Source organism: Natator depressus, chromosome 10 (assembly GCF_965152275.1).
Source record: "Natator depressus isolate rNatDep1 chromosome 10, rNatDep2.hap1, whole genome shotgun sequence".
Lineage (NCBI taxonomy): Eukaryota > Metazoa > Chordata > Testudines > Cheloniidae > Natator > Natator depressus.
This window is the reverse complement of record NC_134243.1, coordinates 49,459,296-49,482,179: the sequence shown is the minus strand read 5'-3', so window position 1 is coordinate 49,482,179 and position 22,884 is coordinate 49,459,296. Positions and strand designations below refer to the sequence as shown.

The 22,884-nt window shown below is 42.4% G+C and overlaps 1 protein-coding gene across 1 annotated transcript; it reads left to right on the top strand.

Moving 5' to 3' along the window:
- The first annotated feature begins 3,377 nt into the window (after nt 1-3,377).
- Nucleotides 3,378-18,426, top strand: FBXO22 (F-box protein 22). Its single transcript, XM_074964737.1, has 7 exons — nt 3,378-3,608; nt 5,071-5,203; nt 7,666-7,753; nt 11,589-11,684; nt 12,904-13,068; nt 14,133-14,298; nt 17,056-18,426. The coding sequence occupies exons 1-7, from the start codon at nt 3,415-3,417 to the stop codon at nt 17,480-17,482; spliced, it is 1,269 nt and encodes a 422-aa protein (XP_074820838.1). The 5' UTR covers nt 3,378-3,414; the 3' UTR covers nt 17,483-18,426.
- Nucleotides 18,427-22,884: the final 4,458 nt, after the last annotated feature.

Below are 22,884 nucleotides of genomic sequence, written 5' to 3'. Positions count from 1 at the left end.
CTGGGCTGTTCCTGCTACTTGTTGGCTCAAGCTACTTAACAAAAGGAGCCACAGTATGAAGCTTGAAGTTATTTAAGATACTAAAAATCTTTTTAGGTGTTCCATTTTATTAACGGGTTGTTGCAATCATTTGTAAACTAATGAACTTATAAAGTGATTGGCACAAATCAAAATGAAAATCCTTGAACAAAAATTTTTATATAAAAGCTACAATAAAATACAAAAAAGACATCACCTGATTCAGAGTTGTAAAAATAATGTTGCCATAGTCATGACAGTGCTTTTTGTTATTGAAAGACTAACAGGAACTATTCTTTCATTATTAGGAAATGAATCTGGGTCTGTGTAATTACTATATTTCATTGCCTTACCTAAATCAATTCTATTTTGGTTGTAGTATTAGTGATTAGACCTTTGTACTGCCAGGGATTGATATAAGGGTGTGTACCATGGATTAAGCACTTTTTTAGCCCAGAAGCATGTGGTTTTTTTTAGTTACAGCTATCAACTTTGTGCTCTTCTTTTCTCTATCAGGCACCCATTGGCCCTTGTGCATTTGCTTCTAGATCCAGTTTTTAGCTTGAAAGAACAGATTGAAGGAATTTGGCACTACTCCTGATAACGTACTGTTTTGTTTCAAATAGTCTTCTAGGGAGTATAATGGATGACTTGCCAGCCTTTCTGCTTACTTGGTTGTACATATATTCGTATACAATCCTGGTATCCAATTACTCAGATAGCAACCTTAAGTGAAAGGCAGAACTCTTTAAGCATTAAAGTTCCTTAAAACCTGAGGCTAAAATCTTTGAATACATTATTGAATTCTTTAATATTCTAATGGGCTAGCAGGTTGACAGATGCACATTTGGCATGCTTTGTTTTGGATTTCATTTTTCATTGCAGAATTATTTGGCAATGTACAGTAATTTATAAACTTGCATCAAGTTTATGAATAAAGAACCATTTTAAGAATTATTCTGTTTGTGGTTAGTCTTTGAATATAAGAGAGCTTTCTGTTCGTTTGTGTGCGTGTGTGTGTGTGGGGTCCCAACCAATGCTACGTACAAAAGGAAAAACTGGTCAACACGTCATAACTTCTTTGAATTTCAGGCTCATGAGTACAGGTGTAAAATGCTCCTGTGAAAAGTACCACTAAGTATGTAGACCAATGCATTCTGCACTTGATGGAAGTTCCTAAGTTGTCTTCAGGTATGGCCCCATAAAGTGCACTGTAATCTAAGGTATAAAAATCACATGGATCACTGGTAGTAAGGCCCATGGGTGGGGGGGGGGGGTGTGGAAATAGACTTGCACAGCCACAGATGAGAAGTACTCGTTCATTGCTGCTACTTTATCCTCTAAGGTCAATGGGACCTTCAAACTGCATGTCTTGTTAACCAACACGTGAGAAAATGGGAGGAAAGCAATCACTCAATCTTCCACTTCTCTGAATATCTTCCTCCTCATCCAAACACCTTAACTTTCTTGGAATCAAGCCTCCCATAGCAGCCCTCCTCTAATCTTGAGTGGATTCTAGGAAAGCCAAAAGACTACACAATCGGAGTTGAAAATCATTAGCCATGTAGCCAAACCTGCCTCATTTGGTAAATGGAAGCAGACAGCACTGAATGCTGGGCTATCTCACAGTTGCCCTTTGTCAAACAACTAACACAATCCCTGCCTTGAGTTCACAATCTAAATCGGAAACAAAATAATTCTTTTGCAGTAAGAGCATATGAGAGTTTGATCCCACATTTACCTTGCAAAAATGGAAAATCTTCCTAAACCTAAAGAATTTAAAATGCATTAGAGTGCGCCTCAACTCTGCCACTGTAAGTTAATGTTGTATGGGAGTCTAGGACAAAAATGGTTCTATCTTCAGCAGTTTGAGCTGCATGGGCAGTGGGTAGAGGAAATGTCACCTATATTGAAGGTGACACTAAAGTAACTCCACATAGAAATCTCCATTAAAGGGACATTAACATAGAAACTGCTGACCATTTCTGAAAGTTGTGTGCAGTGTTGTAGTTGTGAGTCCCAGGATATGAGAGAGAGAAAAGATGGGTAAGATCTTGGAACATCTTTTGTTGGTAGAAGAGACAGACAAGCTTTTGAGCTAAACAGAGCTTCTTCAGGTTTCTAAAAGGACATTTAAAAAGCAGCCTTTGGTACTACAGCTGCCCAAATCTCCCTTACCTGCTTTTTTTTTTTTGTATGTGGTTTTAAAATTTAGGCCCCCCTCCACCCACCCCCCATCCTACCAGGGAACTGTGCAGTTGGCTTAATCGTTACTCCTCTATAAAGTAAAATATTGTTGTGAGGGGTGGGGAGAATTTTACCTTAAGATGTGCTGCTGGAGGTTTGTCTCTTTTTTTCTTACTCACTTAGGTTGAGAAGGGCTGTTGATCAACTCTAATCCACCTACAGCCTGTGCCTTTAAAATCCCTCACTTTATATGTAACTGAGCCTGGACCAAACAAGTTGAGGCAGGAAGGGGTTGGGATTTTTTTTAGGAGCAGAGGAGAATGTGTAGCTTTACTTTCTCACATCAATCCACTTGTTCCAGGCCCAGTTAACACAGCTTTTAGCCTGGACTCTTGTTATGCCAGTGGTCGGACCCATAGCTGATCCCCTGTCCTAGTGCAGTGTGTTCTTCACCAGCAATATAGTGCTTGGGCAGGATGTAAAGGGGGGCATCCAGGCATGACTGCTGCAGGCTCCTGAGCCTGTTTGCCTCTTGTGGGCTGGAGATTAGGCTGCTGCCGCATACCCACTCCCCAGGCAGAGGCATAGCTGTCTCTCCCTACCCCACCCCCGGCAATGTTAACAATAAACAGGTTTCAGAGTAGTAGCCGTGTTAGTCTGTATTCGCAAAAAGAAAAGGAGTACTGGTGCCACCTTAAGAGACTCACATTTATTTGAGCATGAGCTTTCGCGAGCTACAGTGGCTGAATGCATCCGATGAAGTGAGCTGTAGCTCACGAAAGCTTTTGCTCAAATAAATTTGTGAGTTTCTAAGGTGCCACTAGTACTCCTTTTCTGTTACCTTAAATGGTGTGATGTGCTTTATTGTTATTTGTCCTCACCCCCTGTGGGGTTGGGCCTCGCTGCTGTCCCTAGAGTACAACTGGGCAAGATCAGGGGCAGGCTAAGAGACTTGCCCAAGGTCAGACATGAAGGCCAAAGCTGAGCGGGGAACCAAACCCTGGCTCCACGGCCCGGACCACTCACACACGCCCCAGCCCCCATCGCCAAGAACCGGAAATCACGGCTCCAGCGTCTGTCGTAATGTCACGTGCTCAGTTCGCTGACGCTAGTCGCCCGGTCGTCACGTGCACCATCCCCACGACAGGGAAGGGCTGTGTGGTTGGTCATGTGCTCTAGAGGCGGAGACCGGAAGTGGGCGCCGTGCGGATGACGTACTCGGAGTGCGTCGCGGCTAGGGGCTTTCGGCTCCCCGCCTGCTGCTTAGTGCGGGAGGCAGATGCGTGGGTGGCGGTTGCCATGGAGTCGGACGGCAAAGGGGCGTACGTGCTGAGTAACCTGGCTGAGGTGGTGGAGCGGATCCTTAGCTTCTTGCCCACCAAGGCATTACTGCGAGCAGCCTGGTGAGGACCGGCCTGGGGCTTCCCTCGGGGTCGGGTCGAGGGGTGGGGGTCTGCCTCCGGGGGCTGAACCCTCGCGGCCCAGCTCCTTCCCTCAGACAGCCCCGGTGTCGCCCTTGGAGCTGGCAGGGCCCCGTTCTTCTGCTTGGGCCGTCGCTCTCCCCCGGAACCGGTCCCCGCTTGTTCCCCGCCTCGTGCGCGGGGCGGAGCCCAGGGACAGTTTGGGATCCGAGAGCATGCTCCGCTCCGAGGAGCGCGTGCCCGGGCCTGTGACGCGACCGAGTCACTCCCCGTGCCGGCGGGGGAATGGCTGGGCCCGTGGCCTGGGTGACGTCAAGCCAGCGCCCAGGCTCCAAGACCCATGAACAATGTGTAAGAGGAAGCAAGGGCTGGACTCGGCCCTGCTCCGCTGACCAGGCCTCGCTGCTGCTGCAGGGAGGTGGGCAGGGGATACGTTGAGGGAACAGCCCGCGCTTCCAAGCCTCTCTGAAGTCAGCCCAGCCCTCAAACCCACGTTCTTTACTTCAGCCAAGTTGCGAAGGAGTCCGCGGGGTGCAACACTAGGGTTGTTGCTTATTTAGCTCTCTGTTGCTGTCCCACGCGGCCGCCCAGCTTTGGGAGAAGCTCGTGATAGTGTCTGTCACGTTTGTAAATATTGACCAAGTATTTTGAGCTCCTCAGATCAAAGGAGCCCTAGCAGCGCTGTGTTATGGTTAGCAGAGCTGTAACTGTCTCACACACACACACTCTGAAAGGAGGAGTTTTGTGATTGGTTGACAAGTTTGTTTTTAAAACCAACTGTTTATGTTAAGTGAATTGTGAGGCCTCGTTTTGTTTTGAATGTTTCAAATTAACATTTTTTATTTTTGGAGGGAAACGTAAAATGGCACATCACTGTGTTCTTTACATACATAGAGTTCAGTGAATAGACTTAGTGACCAAACCCGATAACACAAGAAAAAAAATACTTTTTTTCATGTGTACAAGGAGTATGTTGTCCCTAGACACTTTCAGCATAAAACAAGGTTACCTTCTCTGTACTTTTAACAGAATTTTGTTTTGCTGGTTTACATATTTGTGCTGCAGAGAGGAGCTGGGAATGAATTGTTCAATATGCTCTCTTGACCAACTACCCCTGACATGTTGTTTGCTTAATTTATTGTGACTGGTACTAAGCGAGGCAATTGTCAAAATTGCTGGCATTTTTTGAAATTCAGAAACCAATCTTAAAACAATACCCGTACAAATAAGGCATTCAGTTTGTTCTTTAATAGATGTTAGTAGAAAACCAATCAACAATTTACACTTTGTGATTTAAACTTGATCTTTATTTTTTTTTAAGTGCAAGAGTTTCTCATAACAATGTGGGATAGATACTTCCAAGTCAAAAATTAAAAAAAAAAATGGTTGTGTGACAGCTGCTAAGATTCCTTTTTGTATATTGTAGTAAATTTTTGTATTTTAGCGTTTGCCGGTTATGGAGAGAATGTGCCCGTAGATTACTGAGAACACAACAGAGCATAGCATGGGTCTCTGCACTTGAGCCTGGTCCATCTGATAGTCATTCACTGGTCCATGCATTAGCTGAAGAACTTGAGGTAGGTAAAATACCACTGTTAACTGCGTACATTGGAATGGCCAATGTGAATTTCTAACTACTGTGATATAATCCACATGCACACTTGTGAGTCTGTGGTGATACATTTTTCTAAAATCAGTTCTTCCATACTGTTGTTGTTGTGCACCTTTTAAGTTTCGATTCATATTTATACACAGCTGTAGAAGGACATGAGTGGGCACACTGCGTCAGACCAAAGGTCCATCTAGCCCAGTATCCTGTCTTCCAACAGTTGCCAATGCCAAGTGCCCCAGAGGGAATGAACAGAACAGGTAATCATCAAGTGATCCATCCCCTGTCACTCACTTGATTACCTATTCTGTTAATTCCCTTTGGGGCACTTGGCATTGGCCGCTATCGGAAGACAGGATACTGGGCTAGATGGACCTTTGGTTTGACCCAGTATGACCGCTCTCATGTTCTTATGTCCTTATACAGCTGTTTTATGGTTAGGGAATGTTCGGCCATTTGGCCTTAAGCATTACATTATGGAGTTTCATGATTTGTCTGATTCTTTCACTAAAAAGACATTGTAAAGCTTGGGTTGGTCATACAAGTCAGGCATATTTCAGTTTATTTTTTCTGTTCTTGACCCCTTTACCCATTGAAGTCAGAGAACCCCATTTTGTTTTGTGATCACCATTGTGTTTTAGGAGCTCTGCTTTGTACTGTAACCTTCGTTTTGAAGTGTGACCTTAATGTCCTCTTGCAAGTTCTTGTGTGGATTAGAGCATCCATTGGCGGGCAGGTGGGGGAAGCTGTGACAGAGCAATCAAGGGCCATCGACATTGAATTACTCTTCCCTACTGGAACAATGGCAGGGTTCAATTGGTAGGATCATTGACTTTGAATTTGGGGGAAGGAAGGACTGCACCAGCTAAAGCACGTGGACCAAAGGAGGCAGAGACTGTTTTAAAAGAGGGGTGCTTCTCTAAGCAAGGGGGCCAGTCCACTGGCACAGGTAAAAAGACCAAGCTAAAGAAGGCAGGAAGGGCTGCCAAGCCTAAGGATACTGTCCAAAGCCAAGACACTCAGAAGGGGAGAGATCAGACTTGGAGCAGGAGGGGCTGTGGTCGGGATTTTGTTCGTTTTTGTGTTCTCTTTAACTCGCTAATGCTTTTTAAGAGAAAATTCTACAGTTAAGAAGTTCTTTTGCTAAGCCTGTGTTCTTTGCTTCTCTGCCACATTGTCCCAGAAAAGTTTAACTAGCAGCCAGAGTTCCCAAGCCAGGTGGGCTCAGGGGGTAACATGTCTAAGCAACTGGGAGTTCAGGAAGGCTGTGGCACTGATTCACAAGTCCAGGCAGCTGGAATGCAGGGCCCCACTACCCAAGAAGAGTGTCAGACATGGGGTCTGTTCTTGGGAGTGTGCCTGAGAGACGCACAGCTTTGAACACTGACGGGTCACTGCTGAGACCCAAGGGGGTTAGAAGCACATTGGATCCAGTGGGTTAGGTCCACTCACTCCAGACTGGTGTCTGTTCAGAGAGTGGGACTGGGCCAGGCTGTAATAGGCAGGATTTCTGTTTTTAAACTGGATTGTAAATTTTCATTTGACCTTTTAGTAATTTAAGGTAATGGTGATAACATGGTAAGAAAAGTTTATTTTAAAATATATTTTTATGTTGACACTGATCCTTAATTTGAGAGAATTTTAAGCAACTATGTCTAATCAGGCAGACAGCAGTACAGACTTGGAAACATACTTGGCAGTGGCAGGTAGTAAGTTATCTGTGACAAATCTGGGGTCCCATTTTTTCAGCATTCTGAAGAATATAAGCCCTCATTTTTCATCTAAAATTTTTAAAAGTTCTAGCCCCTTACTTAAATATACACTGGAGAATGATCAATGCATGGTTTACAGCACTTTAAAATGAGCGAAGCTGAAGCAGGTGATGTTCACTGCTACTGATACAAACTTTAGAGAACTTGGACCTCCGAATATCAAAAGAGGAAAGTATTTCTAGTTCCAAACAACAATGAATATTTAAATAGAATATTTCTCTGGAAACACAGGTGTACAAATCACTACAGTTGGGACAGATTTATTGTTTATATATATATAAATATAAAAATCAGCTCTTGAAGTGGTAACTGGGTGGCTCTAGAGATTTACAACTGGATGTGGAGTGCTCTGCCTTTAGGGCCACAAATGTGGGCTATATCAGTAGTGACAAAGCAGTTACCATCTGACAGCTGTTTGGCCAGTTATGAGAATTAATGTCAGTAAAGTGCACTGAGGTCCTTTGATAAAAGGCACTAGAGATGTACTCATGGTTGTCATAGCCAGATCTTTCCTATCACTGACTTTCAGGAATATCCCTTTCTTGCCTCTAGTTCATTCTGGTTTTCTTTGTGGGACAAAGGTGTGGCAGCCAGCAGTTAGGTAGCCGGGTCTGCTTTTCTTATACTGTGTTTTCATTTATCTTTTTGTACTTTACAGAATGTGCATGTGCTGCCACAAACAGTGCTCTACATAGCAGATGCAGAGACTTTCAGTGGATATGAAGAGTGTCACGGACAAAAGAGAGGTATGTATAAATCCTATCTGTACTTCTTTAAGAGAACCTTGTCATGTACAATTATAATGGAGTAGGATGCTTAAAGGAAAACAATCAGGTAATGTGATATTGTCAAGAGGGCATTGTCACCTTGGGTTTTCATCAAGAGATGTGATCCATGTAAACATAGGATAGTCTATATATAGGGCCCTATCAGATTCACAGCCATGAAAAAACATGTCATGGATCGTGAAATATGGTATTCTAGGAGGGTTGCAGGATTACCACCCTTACTTCTGTGCTGCCTTCAGAGCTGGGCGGCTGGAGAGTGGAGAACAACAGCTGTTGGCCCGGTGCCCAGCTCTGAAGGCAGTGCCACCAGCATCAGCAGCACAGAAGTGAGGACAGCATGGTATAGTGGGGGTTTGTCACTTTTTGCAGGGGGTCAGGCTGCTCCCAGAGCTGGGTCAGAGCCACTTCTGGGAACCTCCCAAGGCTGCAGGAAGCTCTGAGGCTGCTGACTGGGAGCCCAGTTCTAAAGGCAGACCCGCCGCCAGAAGCAGTGCAGAAGCAAGGGTGTCAATATTACATCCCTACTGCAGTAGTCTTGCAACTTCCCCCCTCAATCCCCTTTTGGGTTGGGACCACCATGGCTATAACACCATGAAATTTCAGATTTAAATATCTGAAATGGTGAAATTTCAGATTTTTTAAATCCTATGATCATGACATTTACCAAAATGGACCTTAAATTCGGTAGGGCCCTATCTATATCGGTTCATATGATAATTAGGGCTGTTGATTAATCGCAGTTAACTCACGCGATTAATTCAAAAAAGCTAATCGCGATTAATCGCACTGTTAAACAGTAGAATACCTAAATTTATTAAATATTTTTGGATGCTTTTCTACATTTTCAAATATATTGATTTCAATTATAACACAGAATACGAAGTATACAGTGCTCACTGTGTATTATTTTTGATTACAAATATTTGCACTGTAAAATGATGAAAGAAATAGTATTTTTCAATTCACCTCATACAAGTACTGTAGTACAATCTCTTTGTCATGAAAGTGCAACTTACAACTGTAGAATTTTTTGTTTGTTACATAACTGCACTCAAAAACAAAACAATGTAAAACTTTAGAGTCTACAAATCCACTCAGTCTTACTTCTTGTTCAGCCAATTGCGAAGAGAAACAAGTTTGTATAATGCTGCCCACTTCTTAATTACAATGTCACCTGAAAGTGAGAACAGGTGTTCACATGGCACTGTTGTAGCTGGCATCGCAAGATATTTACATGCCAGATGTGCTAAAGATTCATATGCCTCTTCATGCTTTGGCCATTGTTCCAGAGGACATGCTTTCATGCTGATGACACTCATTTAAAAAAATAATACGTTAATTAAATTTGTGACTGAACTACTTGGGGGAGAATTGTTTGTCTCCTGCTCTGTTTTACCCACATTCTGCCATATATTTCATGTTATAGCAGTCTCTGATGGTGACCCAGCACATGTTGTTCGTTTTAAGAACACTTTCACTGTAAATTTTGGCAAAATGCAAAGATACCAATGTGAAATTTCTAAAGGTAGCTACAGTACTCGACCCAAGATTTAAGAATCTGAAGTGGCTTCCAAAATCTGAGAGGGATGAGGTGTGAGGCATGCTTTCAGAAGTCTCAACAGAGCAACACTCTGATGTGGAAACTACAGAACCCAAACCACCAAAAAAGAAAATCAACCTTCTGGTAGTGGCATCTGACTCAGATGATAAAAATGAACAGGCGTTGGTCCGCACTGCTTTGGATAGTTATAGAGCAGAACTCGTCATCAGCATGGATGCATGTCCTCTGGAATGGTGGTTGAAGCATCAAGGGACATATGAATCTTTAGCGCATCTGGCATGTAAATATCTTGCGATGCTAGCTACAACAGTGCCAGTGCCTGTTCTCACTTTCAGGTGACATTGTAAACAAGAAGAAGGCAGCATTATCTTCCGCAAAAGTAAACAAACTTATTTGTCTGAGTGATTGGCTGAACAAGAAGTAGGACTGAGTGGACTTGTAGGCTCTGAAGTTTTACATTGTTTTGTTTTTGAATGTAGAGGGTTTTTTGCACATAATTCTACATTTGTAAGTTCAACTTTCATGATAAAGAGATTCCACTACCGTACTTGTATTAGGTGAATTGAAAAAAACTATTTCTTTTGTTTTTTTACAGTGCAAATATTTGTAATAAAAAAAAATATAAAGTGAGCACTGTATACTTTGTATTCTGTTGTAATTGAAATCAATGTAAAGTAATTCCTTGCTTAACATTGTAGTTATGTTCCTGAAAAATGCTACTTTAAGCGAAACGATGTTAAGCGAATCCAATTTCCCCATAAGAATTAATGTAAATTGGGGGGGGTGGGGTTAGGTTCTAGGGAAATTTTTTTTGCCAGTCAATACTATGTGTGTGTGTGTGTGTAAGTTTTAAACAAACAAGTTAATACTGTTCACAGCAATGATGATTGTGAAGCTTGGTTGAGGTGGTGGAGTCAGAGGGTGGGATATTTCCCAGGGAATGCCTTACTGCTAACTGATGAACTAGCACTCGGCCGAGCACTCAAGGGTTTACATGTTGTTAATGTAGCCTCGCACTCTACAAGGCAGCACAAATGGAGGGAGGGGAGACAGCATGGCAGAGAGAGACAGAAACATACACCAAGAGTGTGTGAGAGAGAGAGACGCGCATTGCCCCTTAAGTACACTGACACCACTCTAAGTACACTGCCTTTTTAAGTTGATCAGCAAGTTGAGACAGCAGCTGCTGCCAGCAAGCTCCCTCCATCCTGAACCCTGTTGTGTCCCTCCCACTGCTCTGTGGAGATGGGGTAAAGCGGGAGGGGTCATCCTGACATTAGCACCCCTTTTTCTCTCTCCCCCCACACAGCAAGCAGGAGGCTCCCGGGAGCAGCTCCAAGGCAGAGGGCAGGAGCAGCACAGGGCGGTGGTGGGAGGGACAGCTGAACTGCCCAGCAACTGATAACCTGCTGGGTGGCTGCTGCACAGGGAACTTAGGGGAACTGATGGGGGCTGCCAGTCCACCCTGGTTCTGAGCCCCCACCAGCTAGCTCCAACGGGCTGCTCTTCCTGCAAGCAGTGGACAAAGCAGGCGGCTGCCAAACAACATTATAAGGGAGCATTGCACAACTTTAAACAAGCATGTTCTCTAATTGATCAGCAACGTAACAACGTTAACTGGGACCATGTTAAGTGAGGAGTTACTGTATTTGAAAATGTAGAAAACACCCAAAAATATTTAAATAAATGGTATTCTGTTATAGTTTAACAGCGTGATTAATCGCTTGACAGCCCTAACAATAATTATACCTCATACCATTATACCTCATTATACCAAATTTTCCACTGAATGCATCCGATGAAGTGAGCTGTAGCTCACGAAAGCTTATGCTCTAATAAATTTGTTAGTCTCTAAGGTGCCACAAGTACTCCTTTTCTTTTTGCGAATACTGACTAACACGGCTGCTACTCTAAACCTGTACCTCATGGTGTACTAGAACTCATTTTTACCTCATCCTAATCAGGATATTTAGTTCTTCCTATTCTGTGTACTATAGTTCTGTAATGTACATTAGCTGTATAGGATTTGTCATGGGCTGAATGAGGTGGCCAATGAGCTGCATTGTTTGATAACATGGGTTTGATGGTAAGGCAGTGTTTTAATCCATATGCAAAGTCAATTCTATTGCTGCGTAGGGTAGAGGTCTTTGAGTACAGACAGAGGCTCTGTGTAACCTGTGGCCAATCACTTTAACCTTTCTGTGTCTTAGTTTTTCCCCTCTTCTGTTACAGCAAGGAAAAGAAATAGTAAAGAAACAGCAATTGCACTAGAAAAGCTGTTGCCAAAACGGTGCCAAGTTCTGGGACTGGTCACTCCTGGAATTGTAGGTAAGAGGAAGCAATATAACAGCCTGATTTCAAGATACATACTAGATGGCTAACTTTTTCAGACTGCTATTTATTAGACTCCCAAGTGCTTTCAAGTTGAGGCACAGTCCTACAGATTTGTATGTAGAACATACTAGTATCTCACTGTCTACTAATTCCAAATTGCTCAATGTCTACCACAGTTTAAAGAATTCATGATACTGCTGCTAAGTTACATGGTATGACTTGAAAATTCTTAACTCACATTTTTCAATCTGCATAGAAAAGATTGACTTTGTAAAAAATTGGATGTTCTAGATATTTGAACTAGGATCAAAGGCCTCAGTATCAGCTGATGGCTGGTATGGAATTTCTTCTCGAGAAACCTACTCAGTAGTCAAATATAAAGGTCAGTGGTCTAGCAGACTTGACCAACTCAGACATGATTTCTAGGTTTTCAGACACAAACTTCGGAAAGCACTGTAATCTCTATCCCAGTTGTGATCATATTCACTTCACACCCAATTATTATGGTGTTTTTATTATTTTAAGACCCTTTGTGTCGAAGCGAGTTATACAGTATTCACATTTCTTAATCTTTGCTATGAGTGCAGCTATAAAATAAGAGGTAACTATGTAGAGAGATCATAGGCTGAACTATCTGTATCTCCTAGGCAGAGGATAGCATGAAGCACACGTTACATTTTTTGGTTGGGGTCATATTTCTGACCAGTCCCCTAGTTATATGTTAAGAAAAGACTCCTCAAATATGGGAGATATCGCTAAACTCATCGATCCAGATTACTTGGCCAAACTTCCCTGGATCTGTTTGTTCAAAATTTAAAGAAACACATTTGAATTTTAAAATAACACACACACACACACACACCCCTTCTGTGTTACAAGGAACATGCAACGGCTATCGCTGAAAGAATTTAGAGGGAATTTTCCTTTATTTTCAGTTTACTTGTGCATTTGACTCTTTGTATATACTTTCCCCAGTTTGAGTGAGTCATCACATTTTAAGAGTATGAACACATGGTTGTAAACCCACAGAAATTGGGAGGGGTCAGCTGTATCAAATGAGACTTTGTTTTTAAATTGACTCGCTTTCATCTGGATCGTAGGTAATATTTTCAAAAGCACTTGCATCCCTTATTTTTTTTTTTTACCCAGTTTCCCTTTGTATGTCATTACGTAGGCAAAAGTATTTTAATCAAAATAAAATATTCTTTATCAGTTACTCCAATGGGCTCAAGCAGCAATCGACCTCAAGAAATCGAAGATGGTGAAGCTGGCTTTGTTTTATTGTTCCCTAAAATTGATGGTGTGAAAATCCATACCTTCCACTTTTTTAAAGACTTGAAGAATAGAGTTTTTGATGAAAGCAAATTCACTGAAGCAGGCAAGTCATTTAATTTTATATCAAATACTTTTTGTGCTGTAGCCTCAGTTTTGTAGGGGCTCTGTGTGAAGTGAGTTGTTGTATTTGTGACTGCAAAACTCAAGTTGCCTCCTGGCGGGTGGGTGGCCACAGGTTCCCTGGAAGCATGGACCACCATATAAATGCAAAAATGCAAGGCTGCCAGTGATTGATAACTTTGTCCCCCACAGCAGGGTACTAAAGTACAAAGTGTAATCTTGAGAGGTGATCTTGGATCTCTTCAGTTAAATTTGAGCAATCCTCCTGTTCCAGCTCAGTACATGAGTGGGGATGTTGCAATCCTCGGTACAGTCAGTCTCTTTTGGTAGCTTCCTGCATTATTTAAAAGTCATCGCACGCTAATCAGGGCTGTGCAACTGGAAATGTTTCAGATTGTTTGGGTTTTTTTTAAACTGGGGCTTGGGGGTATTTTTTGTTTCATACTTCAACATCCGTAGTCCCCAAATTGTATGACATGGTGAGGAGCAGCGGTGTGGGGAAGAGAGCAAGAATCCCCTGGTAAATATAAAGTAATATACAGTCAACACACTATGTACTCAGCAAAATGTCTTGCTTGTGAAGAGTAAATTGGCCAGTTTGTGTTTATGAGCTTGCTCACTTCTGCAAATTGACAGGTACCTCATCTGTGACTGGAAAAACCCAAAACACTAAATATTGAGGGAGTCAATGAGAACCAGAGGGGTTCTGTACAGTCCTGCTAACAGAGCTAGCCTTTGAGCACTATAGAGGAGAATCTCAGCATTCATTAATGGGTGGGCGCGCGCGCGCGCGCGTGTGTGTGTGTGTGTGTGTGTATGTATATATCAATAAATATATATCTTCGAAAATGCAAATCATGTAGCCCACCACTTGAGGGCACAGGATGACTTGCTTCTCCCCATTGCTGCAACAGCAGTGAGCTAGGCAGGATTACTGAACGTGTTTGTGGGTAGGTGTAAAATAAATATAATGAGAATAATTCAAATGGAGACTGAGACCCTGCCTTAAAGATAAAAATGTTTATTTTATTTTTTTTATATTCCCAGGTCTTAAAAATAATCCAGAGCTTCGTGTGGTTCTTCTATTTGTCTACAATTCCTGGAAGCCAGGAGCTAATCGGTTTCTTCATCAGATAATCAATCCTTTAAATGAAAAAAGTATCATCTTGGCTGGGGGGCATGTGGAGAGCTTGACATCACTGAGCTCTGAGAAGTAGGTATCTCTTTCGAGTTAATTTGTGATGAAACACTGTGGAATTGTAGAAGGGTACAGCACTGGACATGAAACCTCTGTGAATAGGGCCGAGTCAGACATCTGTGAAAGGCACCATCCAAGCACAGTGATGTCATTTTTATGGAGGAGAGGAAATATCCAAGGACTTCCTTTTTCTAGCCAGTGTTATTTTTCATAGTAGTAATGAAGTATTAAGGAAAGTCTTGAAATCACAGTGAAATATGTAATGGGAAAGATGATACAGGGCTGCTGCTGCTGTACTCCAGTAGGAAAAGCTGCAGACTTTGTCATATGGCTTTACTTTGTGGCCTGTTACAAAAAGTAGTTTTAAATCTTGGATTCTAGAGAGCAACTTTCAGGTGAATTATAGAGGACATTTCCTACTTTGAAGATTCTCTAATGGTGTGAGTTTATTCCAGTTTGGCAGTTCTTTGCTTGAAATCGATTCTGCCTTTTGAATGCTTTACTCTTCCGCATTTGTGCTCTTTTCTTTCTCATTATGCATTAGATAGTAACGCTGTAATTGCTTGCTCATTTTTAGGGTGGCCAGTCTTGCCAACCAGTTTATAAAAGCTTTACATTTCCGATTTCATCATTGATGTGTGTGTAGCTGGCTACTATCATGTCTTCCAATTTGTGTGTTAAATTATTCCTTAAGTGTAGTACTTCCATTTTTGTCCATTGTAATGTGAAACAACTACTTAATCTCTTCTTGTTAGGCATTGAGATGTCAGTGATAATCCCCTGGGTTTCTGAAAATTCTGTGGCCTGAGATTCCTAACTTTTGAAAAATTGTAGAGACTGAGGCTAGCAATAAGATGCTTCAATATGTAGCTACTAGGGCTGTCAAGCGATTAAAAAAATTAATCATAATTAATCACAATTTTAATCGCACTGTTAAACATTATTAGAATACCATTTAAATATTTTGAGGGTTTTCTGTATTTTCAAATATAGGGTCAGAGCTGAGGGTATGGGGCTTCAGTCGCTCTCTAGGTTTGGGGTGCTGGGCTCCAGCCCCATCCCCGCTGTCCAGGGAGCTGTGGGCTAGGGCTGCTCCAGCCCCCCTGCCACTGATGCCTCCCGCCCCACCCACAGGTATGTGATTAATATGTTAATTTTACTTTCAATTAATCGCAGGCATTAACTGTGATTGACAGCCCTAGCAGCTATAGTAATGGATGCTCAGACAATGTTATGATTGAATTACTCTTTAAACCCCATTGTGCGCAGGTATTGCAAGTTGGAGAATGCTGTGATACAGTATGTTTGCCAAGGGAAGGGTCCAACGAGGGAAGACCTCAGTATATGTCCATTATGCCTAAGAGATAACAACTTAAGATAACTCCTAAAGCCAGCATTTCCTGGTAACTAAGAAAAGGGGAGAAGCAACAGCAATCACAAGCTTTTACTGTCTATCTCCTTCCTCCTGCTGCCCAGTTTTGTTACTTGAATTCTGAGTACACCACTACCCTGAGATAATGCGACCTGATGTAACACAGGTTCGCATACAATGCGGTAAAGCTCCGACACGCCGCTCTGAGCAGCATGTTAAGGGTGCTGGGCCGGGGCTGAGGGGTTGGATAAGGGGCAGAGGGTCTCGGGGGTGGTCAGGGGCTCTCCTTCCCCTCCCCGCCCCGCCCCGGGTCTGGGAGGCAGGAGCTGTTGGGGGGCACTTTGGGGGGCCTCGCAGTCCCAGAGTGGCCCGGGGGGATTAGCGGGGGGCCTGGAGCCGCCCGCTCCGCTTCACTAGCCCTGGCCCCAGCCGTGTCGCTCGGGGGAGGGGGCTTGGGGGAAGAGAGACACACACCCCCCCCCCCCCCGCACTCACCAACAGAAGCGGAGCAGCCCAGCCCTAGTCCGCTCCATTCTGCCAGCTCCCAGCCGCAGCGCTCCACTTCCTGCCGCAGGTGAACGCGGGACCTTTCCCAACCCCCCCTTCAGCCACATGGCTGGGGCCGGGGCAAGGAAAGTGGAGCGGACTGTGGCCGCATCACTCCGCTTCCCACCAACCTCCCCGCACTCACCAGCGGCGGGAAGCAGAGCGCCGCGGCTGGGAGGTGGCGAAGTGGAATGGGCTGGTGCCGCGTTGCTCTGCTTCCCGCAACTGTCAGTGAGTGCCTGTCAGGGGGTGTGGATTGGGGTCAGAGCAGTCAGGGGACAGGGAGCAGGGGGGTTGGGTGGGGTCCTGGGGGTGATTAGGGACGGGGGTCTCTGGAGGGGGCGGTCAGGGAACAAGGAACAGGGAGGGTCAAAGCAAGTTCAATATAACGTGGTCCACCTATAACGCGGTGAGATTTTGTGTCTCCTGAGGACCGTGTTATATCAGGGTAGAGGCGTAATAATTAGTCCAGAGCGTATTAGACCTATATAATTTCAAGGACTAAATAGATACACAATCCCTGCAAAGTACTGAACCTGGCACCTAGTTAGGTGATCCCACAGATCAAATCACTATCGGCGCTCAAAGGTGGGTTTGTGCCAAATGTCCAAGAAGGACATCTTTCCATTGCTGAGGCATAGGAAAGGTTTGCCATTGGCTTGTGAATAGGGGGTGTCTGCCTTTGACTTGACTTATTGGAGCATCTTTGTTGCTTTTGTGGGTGACTGTCTCTTTAGAATATTGTTGTCTATATTGGGTGTTCAGTTTGTATAATTTTCTCGTGCAGCCTCTGTATTTAAATCTAGAGCAGTTTCTTTGGCATCTTTTCTAATTTGGTGTATGTTGTCTTTCAGTAACACTGAGGCTGGCGATTCCTGTGGTGTGGTTGGATTGGCTTTCAGTGGACCCCAGCTACAGAGTGCTACAGTTTTGTTAGACCAGGATGTAATTGATGAACGGACTGTAGAAGCAGCAATGCAGCGTCTCAAAGCAGCAAACATTCCTGAGCACAATACCATTGGGTTCATGTTTGCATGTGTTGGCAGGGGATACCAGTATTATAAAACCAAAAGGAATCTTGAAGCAGATGCATTTAGGAAGTTTTTCCCTAATGTTCCCCTATTTGGCTTTTTTGGACATGGAGAAATAGGATGTGATCGAATAGTCACTGGGAATTTCATACTGAGAGAATGCAATGACATAAAGGATGATCTGCTCCACGGTTATACTACAGTTATGACTCTTATTCATCTTGGTTCAACTAAAGCAAACCAAGTTTAAACATGTTTTTTAAATACACCAGCTAAGCTACTTGTTTGGTTCCAGAGCAGAAAACTGAAAAATACTATAAAAGCACCTTCCAAAATCTAAAGTAATCATTTTTGTAATGTTATAAATCATGTAGTCAGGATAGCATTTAATGCAGTAGCAGGTATGGGGAAGCTTTGCATTTTGTGTAATACTGTGCAAAAGTCAGAATTGCAGGTAAATGTACATGTGTTCAGATTTTACAATAGAAGGAAGCTTCTTTCTCCTAAGGCTAGAAGAGAGTGCACAAATGGCAGTGTAGTCCAGCATCAACACTCAACTGTATAGAGAAATGAACCATCCGTATTTTGATGTGATCTCTTATACATAAAGAAGTCTTAAAAAGCTACTGATGTGTATGTGTCTGGTTCCACCTTTACCTGAGTCTTCTCTCAACAGAGATACGTACATTCCATCCAGATTCAGAACTGAGCCCTACCTACAAGCAATAATACCTCTTTATTAGATCGAATGAGTGAGAATATCTGGGCAATAATCATGAAGTGTTCATTAAATAATATACAAAATATATGTAAAAGATACAGTGTCTTCTGTATTTAGAGGAAAAAAGACAATTTAAAGGGACACTCAGGTTACAAACTGACTCACTTCAAGAACACCTTGGATTAAAACAATTTTAAGTATCTGACATACTCTTTACTGTGTCTGCTGTTTAATTTTGCATTTCTCAGCTTCGACAATGAAAATGGACCATCACTTTCTCTTGGGATTCTCCGGTACAAGCACAGTGATGCATTGTGGAGGTTGCAGATGCTGCAAAGAGTTTTAAAATGTCCTGTAGAAGCTTAAAAATAAAAATGGAAACGTTTCCATTGGCCTCAAGTTCCTTAAAAGTTTTGGACATTTTTACTGACCCTAAAATGTGGGCCAAGCCTAGACCAAGCCATGTTTCTTATAAATTAGTTTTTGCAAAAAGGTCTTTGTTGTTGCTTGTTGTATATTTCTCACTTTTACTATAATGAACAGAGAATTTTTCCCAGGCTGCTTTGGGCTTAAGTTTTTTAATGCAGTTTTTCTCTTATTACTCACTCGGAGCAATACAGCTGGACTGATAAAATATTAACTTTACTAGATACTGAATTTATAAAGTCAGAATGAGTAAATTCAGAATTTTATACAAAACACAGTGTAGCTTTATTATAACTCAGATATTTCATGCTGTCTCTAATACCAAATCAGGCAACTTATCCTATCCTTTATGTTGTATGTTGGCATCAGGGCAGATTGGGAATTCTCAGAGAAAGCTCTAAAATGGGAGGAAAATTCTGATCCATTATATTTATTTGATCTTCCGTAGGAAAGGGATTCTTTTTTTTGTTCTAGGACATACTGCTTACGTTTCTGGAAATGGTTGAAAGTAACTATCAATAGTACACACCTTGAAAATTTTTGGCAATATCACATGTCAAGGGAATTTTATGCTCATAGTTATATCGGGACTAGCTTGTTTCTTCCTGAGGGAGAAGTCAGTGGGTCATTTAATTCTCTACCATGTTACTTTGGCATTTAGAAAACATCAGCTTTCTGCATTTCTTCCATCCTGTGTTTGGTAAAGCCTCAACACTGTACTGCTTTGATGTGACCACACTTAACTTTGGATGTATATATTGTATTTCTTCATCCTCAGTTATTTATACCTTTTTTTTTTCTCCTTTGTGCTCCCACAGACATTTGTCACAGGTTTCTTCAAAAACTTTACGGTATAAAATTATATACCTCTCCCTAGTCAATGATGCTGAAATTCTTGCTGAATCAGCAGCAGTATAATTCAGCAGCAGCTGAAGGAAAGCTTATATAAGAACTTTTTAAAGGGCACATATTTCAGATATGTAGCCTCATCACAAGAGCTGCTGAGCCCTTGCAGCTTTTGTTCTCTTCATTAATCAGACACTTAATGCAGCAGATTGGATTTTTTTTTCCTGAAGAGAATATCTGGAGTTTCAGTGCAGACATTTGGTAATCATTTGCTCTATGATTGAAATTATTATAGAGGAGTTTATAGTGTGTGGCCATGATTCAAATTCAGTAGATTCAATGGGAGTTTTTCCGTTGACATCAGTGGGCTTTAGGCAGAACTCTTGTATTGGCTGTTTCTTTGGGTTTTTTAAAACTAGAAGAATTCATACTGTGACATTATTGACATGAACTGTGACCATATAGATCATTGTTACAACCACCGTCCTATAATTGCATCAAATCTTGTACAAAAGAGGTCAAGAAAGGTGTCTATAGAAAGGTTGTAATTTGCTGGTTATGATTTTGCTCTCTGTATGTGTGATCTTGTATTTGAAGTTATGAATATTGGGTATGTACTTGTATCTCAATGTGTTTGATTCTAAGTAGCCTCAGTGAAGCATTTGGTCAGCTTCTTGAGAATGGGCACTTACTGAGAATAGTCCTGTCAAGAAACACTTAACTGACAATAGACTTTGGGAGACGCCAATCCACATCTGAGCATTCCTGGGAACATTCAAACTAACATATAAATGATGGCGTTGGCCTGCAAAAAGCTGAATCATTCATGGACATGTGACTTGCCCAGGTGGCTACAAAATCCATCTTCTTGCTGTGATTTTGCACAGAAGAACAAAGGGGTTTCCGCCCACAAGAGAGAGAATATAAATGGCCCTGGAAGCCCTCCTCCATTTTTGTCTTCAGCTCTCTTAAGAGAGCCTCTCCACCCCAAAGAGATGCCTGAAAGAAACTGGAACAAAGGACAGTAACTACGGGGGTGTGAGTGATTGCTGGACCCAGACTAGGAAGGAGTCCAGTCTGTGAAAGCAGCTTATTGGAACATCTCTGGGGGTGAGATTTAATCTATATCCGTTTCTTAATGTATTAGGCTTAGACTTGCGTTTTTTGTTTTATTTTGCTTGGTTGGTAACTTTGTTCTGTCTGTTATTACTTGGAACTACTTAAATCCTGCTTTTTATATTTAATAAAATAACTTGCTTATTAATTAACCCAGAGTAAGTAATTAATACCTGGGGGAGCAAACAGCTGTGCATACCTCTCTATCCATGTTATTGTCTGCCCTCTATTTATGAGTTTACCCTGTATAAGCTTTATACATAGTAAAACAGATTCATTTGGGGTTTGGATCCCACTAGGTGTCTGGGTGCTAGAGACAGGAGCACTTGCTAAGCCGTTTTCAGTTAAGTCTGAAGCTTTGGGGAGCGTGGTTCAGACCCTGGGTCTCTGTTGCAGCAGATTAGTGTATCTGGCTCAACAAGGCAGGGTTCTGAAGGCCCAAACCGCCAGAGAAAACAGGCTCAGAGGTAGTCTCAGTACATCAGTCCCAAGGGTGTTTCTATGATCGAACCCATCACAGTGGCATAGTTGAACAGGATCTGTGCACAGCTGATTGCTCTGAGACACTGGTAGTGATTTTAAGTGAGTTTTGAGTGTGGTGGCTGGAGAACAGAACAAAGTAAGTTACCAAGCAAAATAAAACAAAACACGCAAGTCTAAGCCGAATACATTAAGAAACTGATATAGATTAAATCTCACCTCCAGAGATGTTCCAATAAGCTGCTTTCACAGACTGGACTCCTTCCTAGTCTGGGTCCAGCAATCACTCACACCCCTGTAGTTACTGTCCTTTGTTCCAGTTTCTTTCAGGTATCTCTTTGGGGTGGAGAGGCCATCTCTTAAGAGAGCTGAAGACAAAATGGAGGGGCTTCCAGGGCCTTTTATATTCTCTCTTGTGGGCGGAAACCCCTTTGTTCTTCTGTACAAAATCACAGCAAGAAGATGGATTTTGTAGCCACCTGGGCAAGTCACATGTCCATGAATGATTCAGCTTTTTGCAGGCCAACGCCATTGTTTATATGTTAGTTTGAATGTTCCCAGGAAAGCTCAGGTGTGGTCTAGCATCTCCCAAAATCCATTGTCAGTTAAGTGTTTCTTGATTGGGCACTTAGTGAGAATAAAAACAAGGAATCCTTGTGGCACCTTAGAGACCAATAAATTTATTTGGGCATAAGCTTTCGTGGGCTAAAACCCACTTCAGCAGATGCATGGGGTGAAAAATACAGTAAGCAGTATATATATTGCAGCACATGAAAAGGTGGGAGTTGCCTTACGAAGTGAGGGGGTTAGTACTAACGAGGCCAATTCAATTAAGGTGGAAGTGGCCTATTCTCAACCGTTGACCAGAAGGGGTGAATATCAAGAGAGGGAAAATTACTTTTTGTAGTGACCCATCCACTCCCAGTCTTTATTCAGGCCTAATTTGATGGTGTCCAATTTGCAAATTAATTCCAATTCCGCAATTTACAGTTGAAGTCTGTTTTTGAAGGTTTTTTGTTGAAGAATTGCCACTTTTAAGTCTGTTATTGAGTGTCCAGGGAGATTGAAGTGCTCTCCTGCTGGTTTTTGAATGTTACACTTCTTGATGTCTGATTTGTGTCCATTTATTCTTGTGCATAGAGACTGTCCAGTTCGGCTGATGTACATGGCAGAGGGTCATTGCTGGCACATGATGGCATATATCACATTGGTAGATGTACAGGTGAATGAGCCCGATGGCGTGGCTGATGTGGTTAGATCCTATGATGGTATCCCTTGAATAGATATGCGGACATAGTTGGCAACGGGGTTTGTTGCAGGGATAGGCTCCTGGGTTAGTGTTTCTGGTGTGTGGTTGCTGGTGAGTATTTGCTTCAGGTTGGGGGGCTGTCTGTAAGCGAGGACTGGCCTGTCTCCCAAGGTTTGTGAGAGTGAGAGATTGTCCTTCAGGATAGGTTGTAGATCCCTAATGATGTGCTGGAGAGGTTTTAGTTGGGTCCTTTCTCAAGAGCTGACCAAATGCTTCACTGAGGCTACTTAGAATCAAACACATTGAGATAACAAGTACCTAACCAATATTCATAACTTCAAATACAAAAATGATAAATACACAGAGACTGCATAATCATACCCAGCAAATTACAACGTTTCTATAGACACCTTTCTTGACCTCCTTTGTGCAAGATTTGGTGCAACTATAGGACCTTGGTTGCAACAATGATCTATACGGTCACAGTTCATGTCAATAATGTCACACATACCAAGTTGTACTCTGCACTGTTGGCTTTTTAAAGCAGGAGATTAGCAAGTATGGGTCTCTTTAATTATCCTATTGGATGTTAAAGCTGTTAATTGTGGTATTCAGTTTGTTCTTCCCTTTTAGGATGTGATGTTAAGAGGCCTTTCAGGGGGAGTTGGGTGCCTTCCTCTTTTTGTTACATTCAGTCATTTCTGGCTACTTGGTGCCATGATTTAACTTCGTGAAAATTTAGATAAGGAAAATGTTTCATTCATTTTATAATGCAGTTTTCCCAAAACAGCCAGGACTCTCTGAGTGAAGCAAA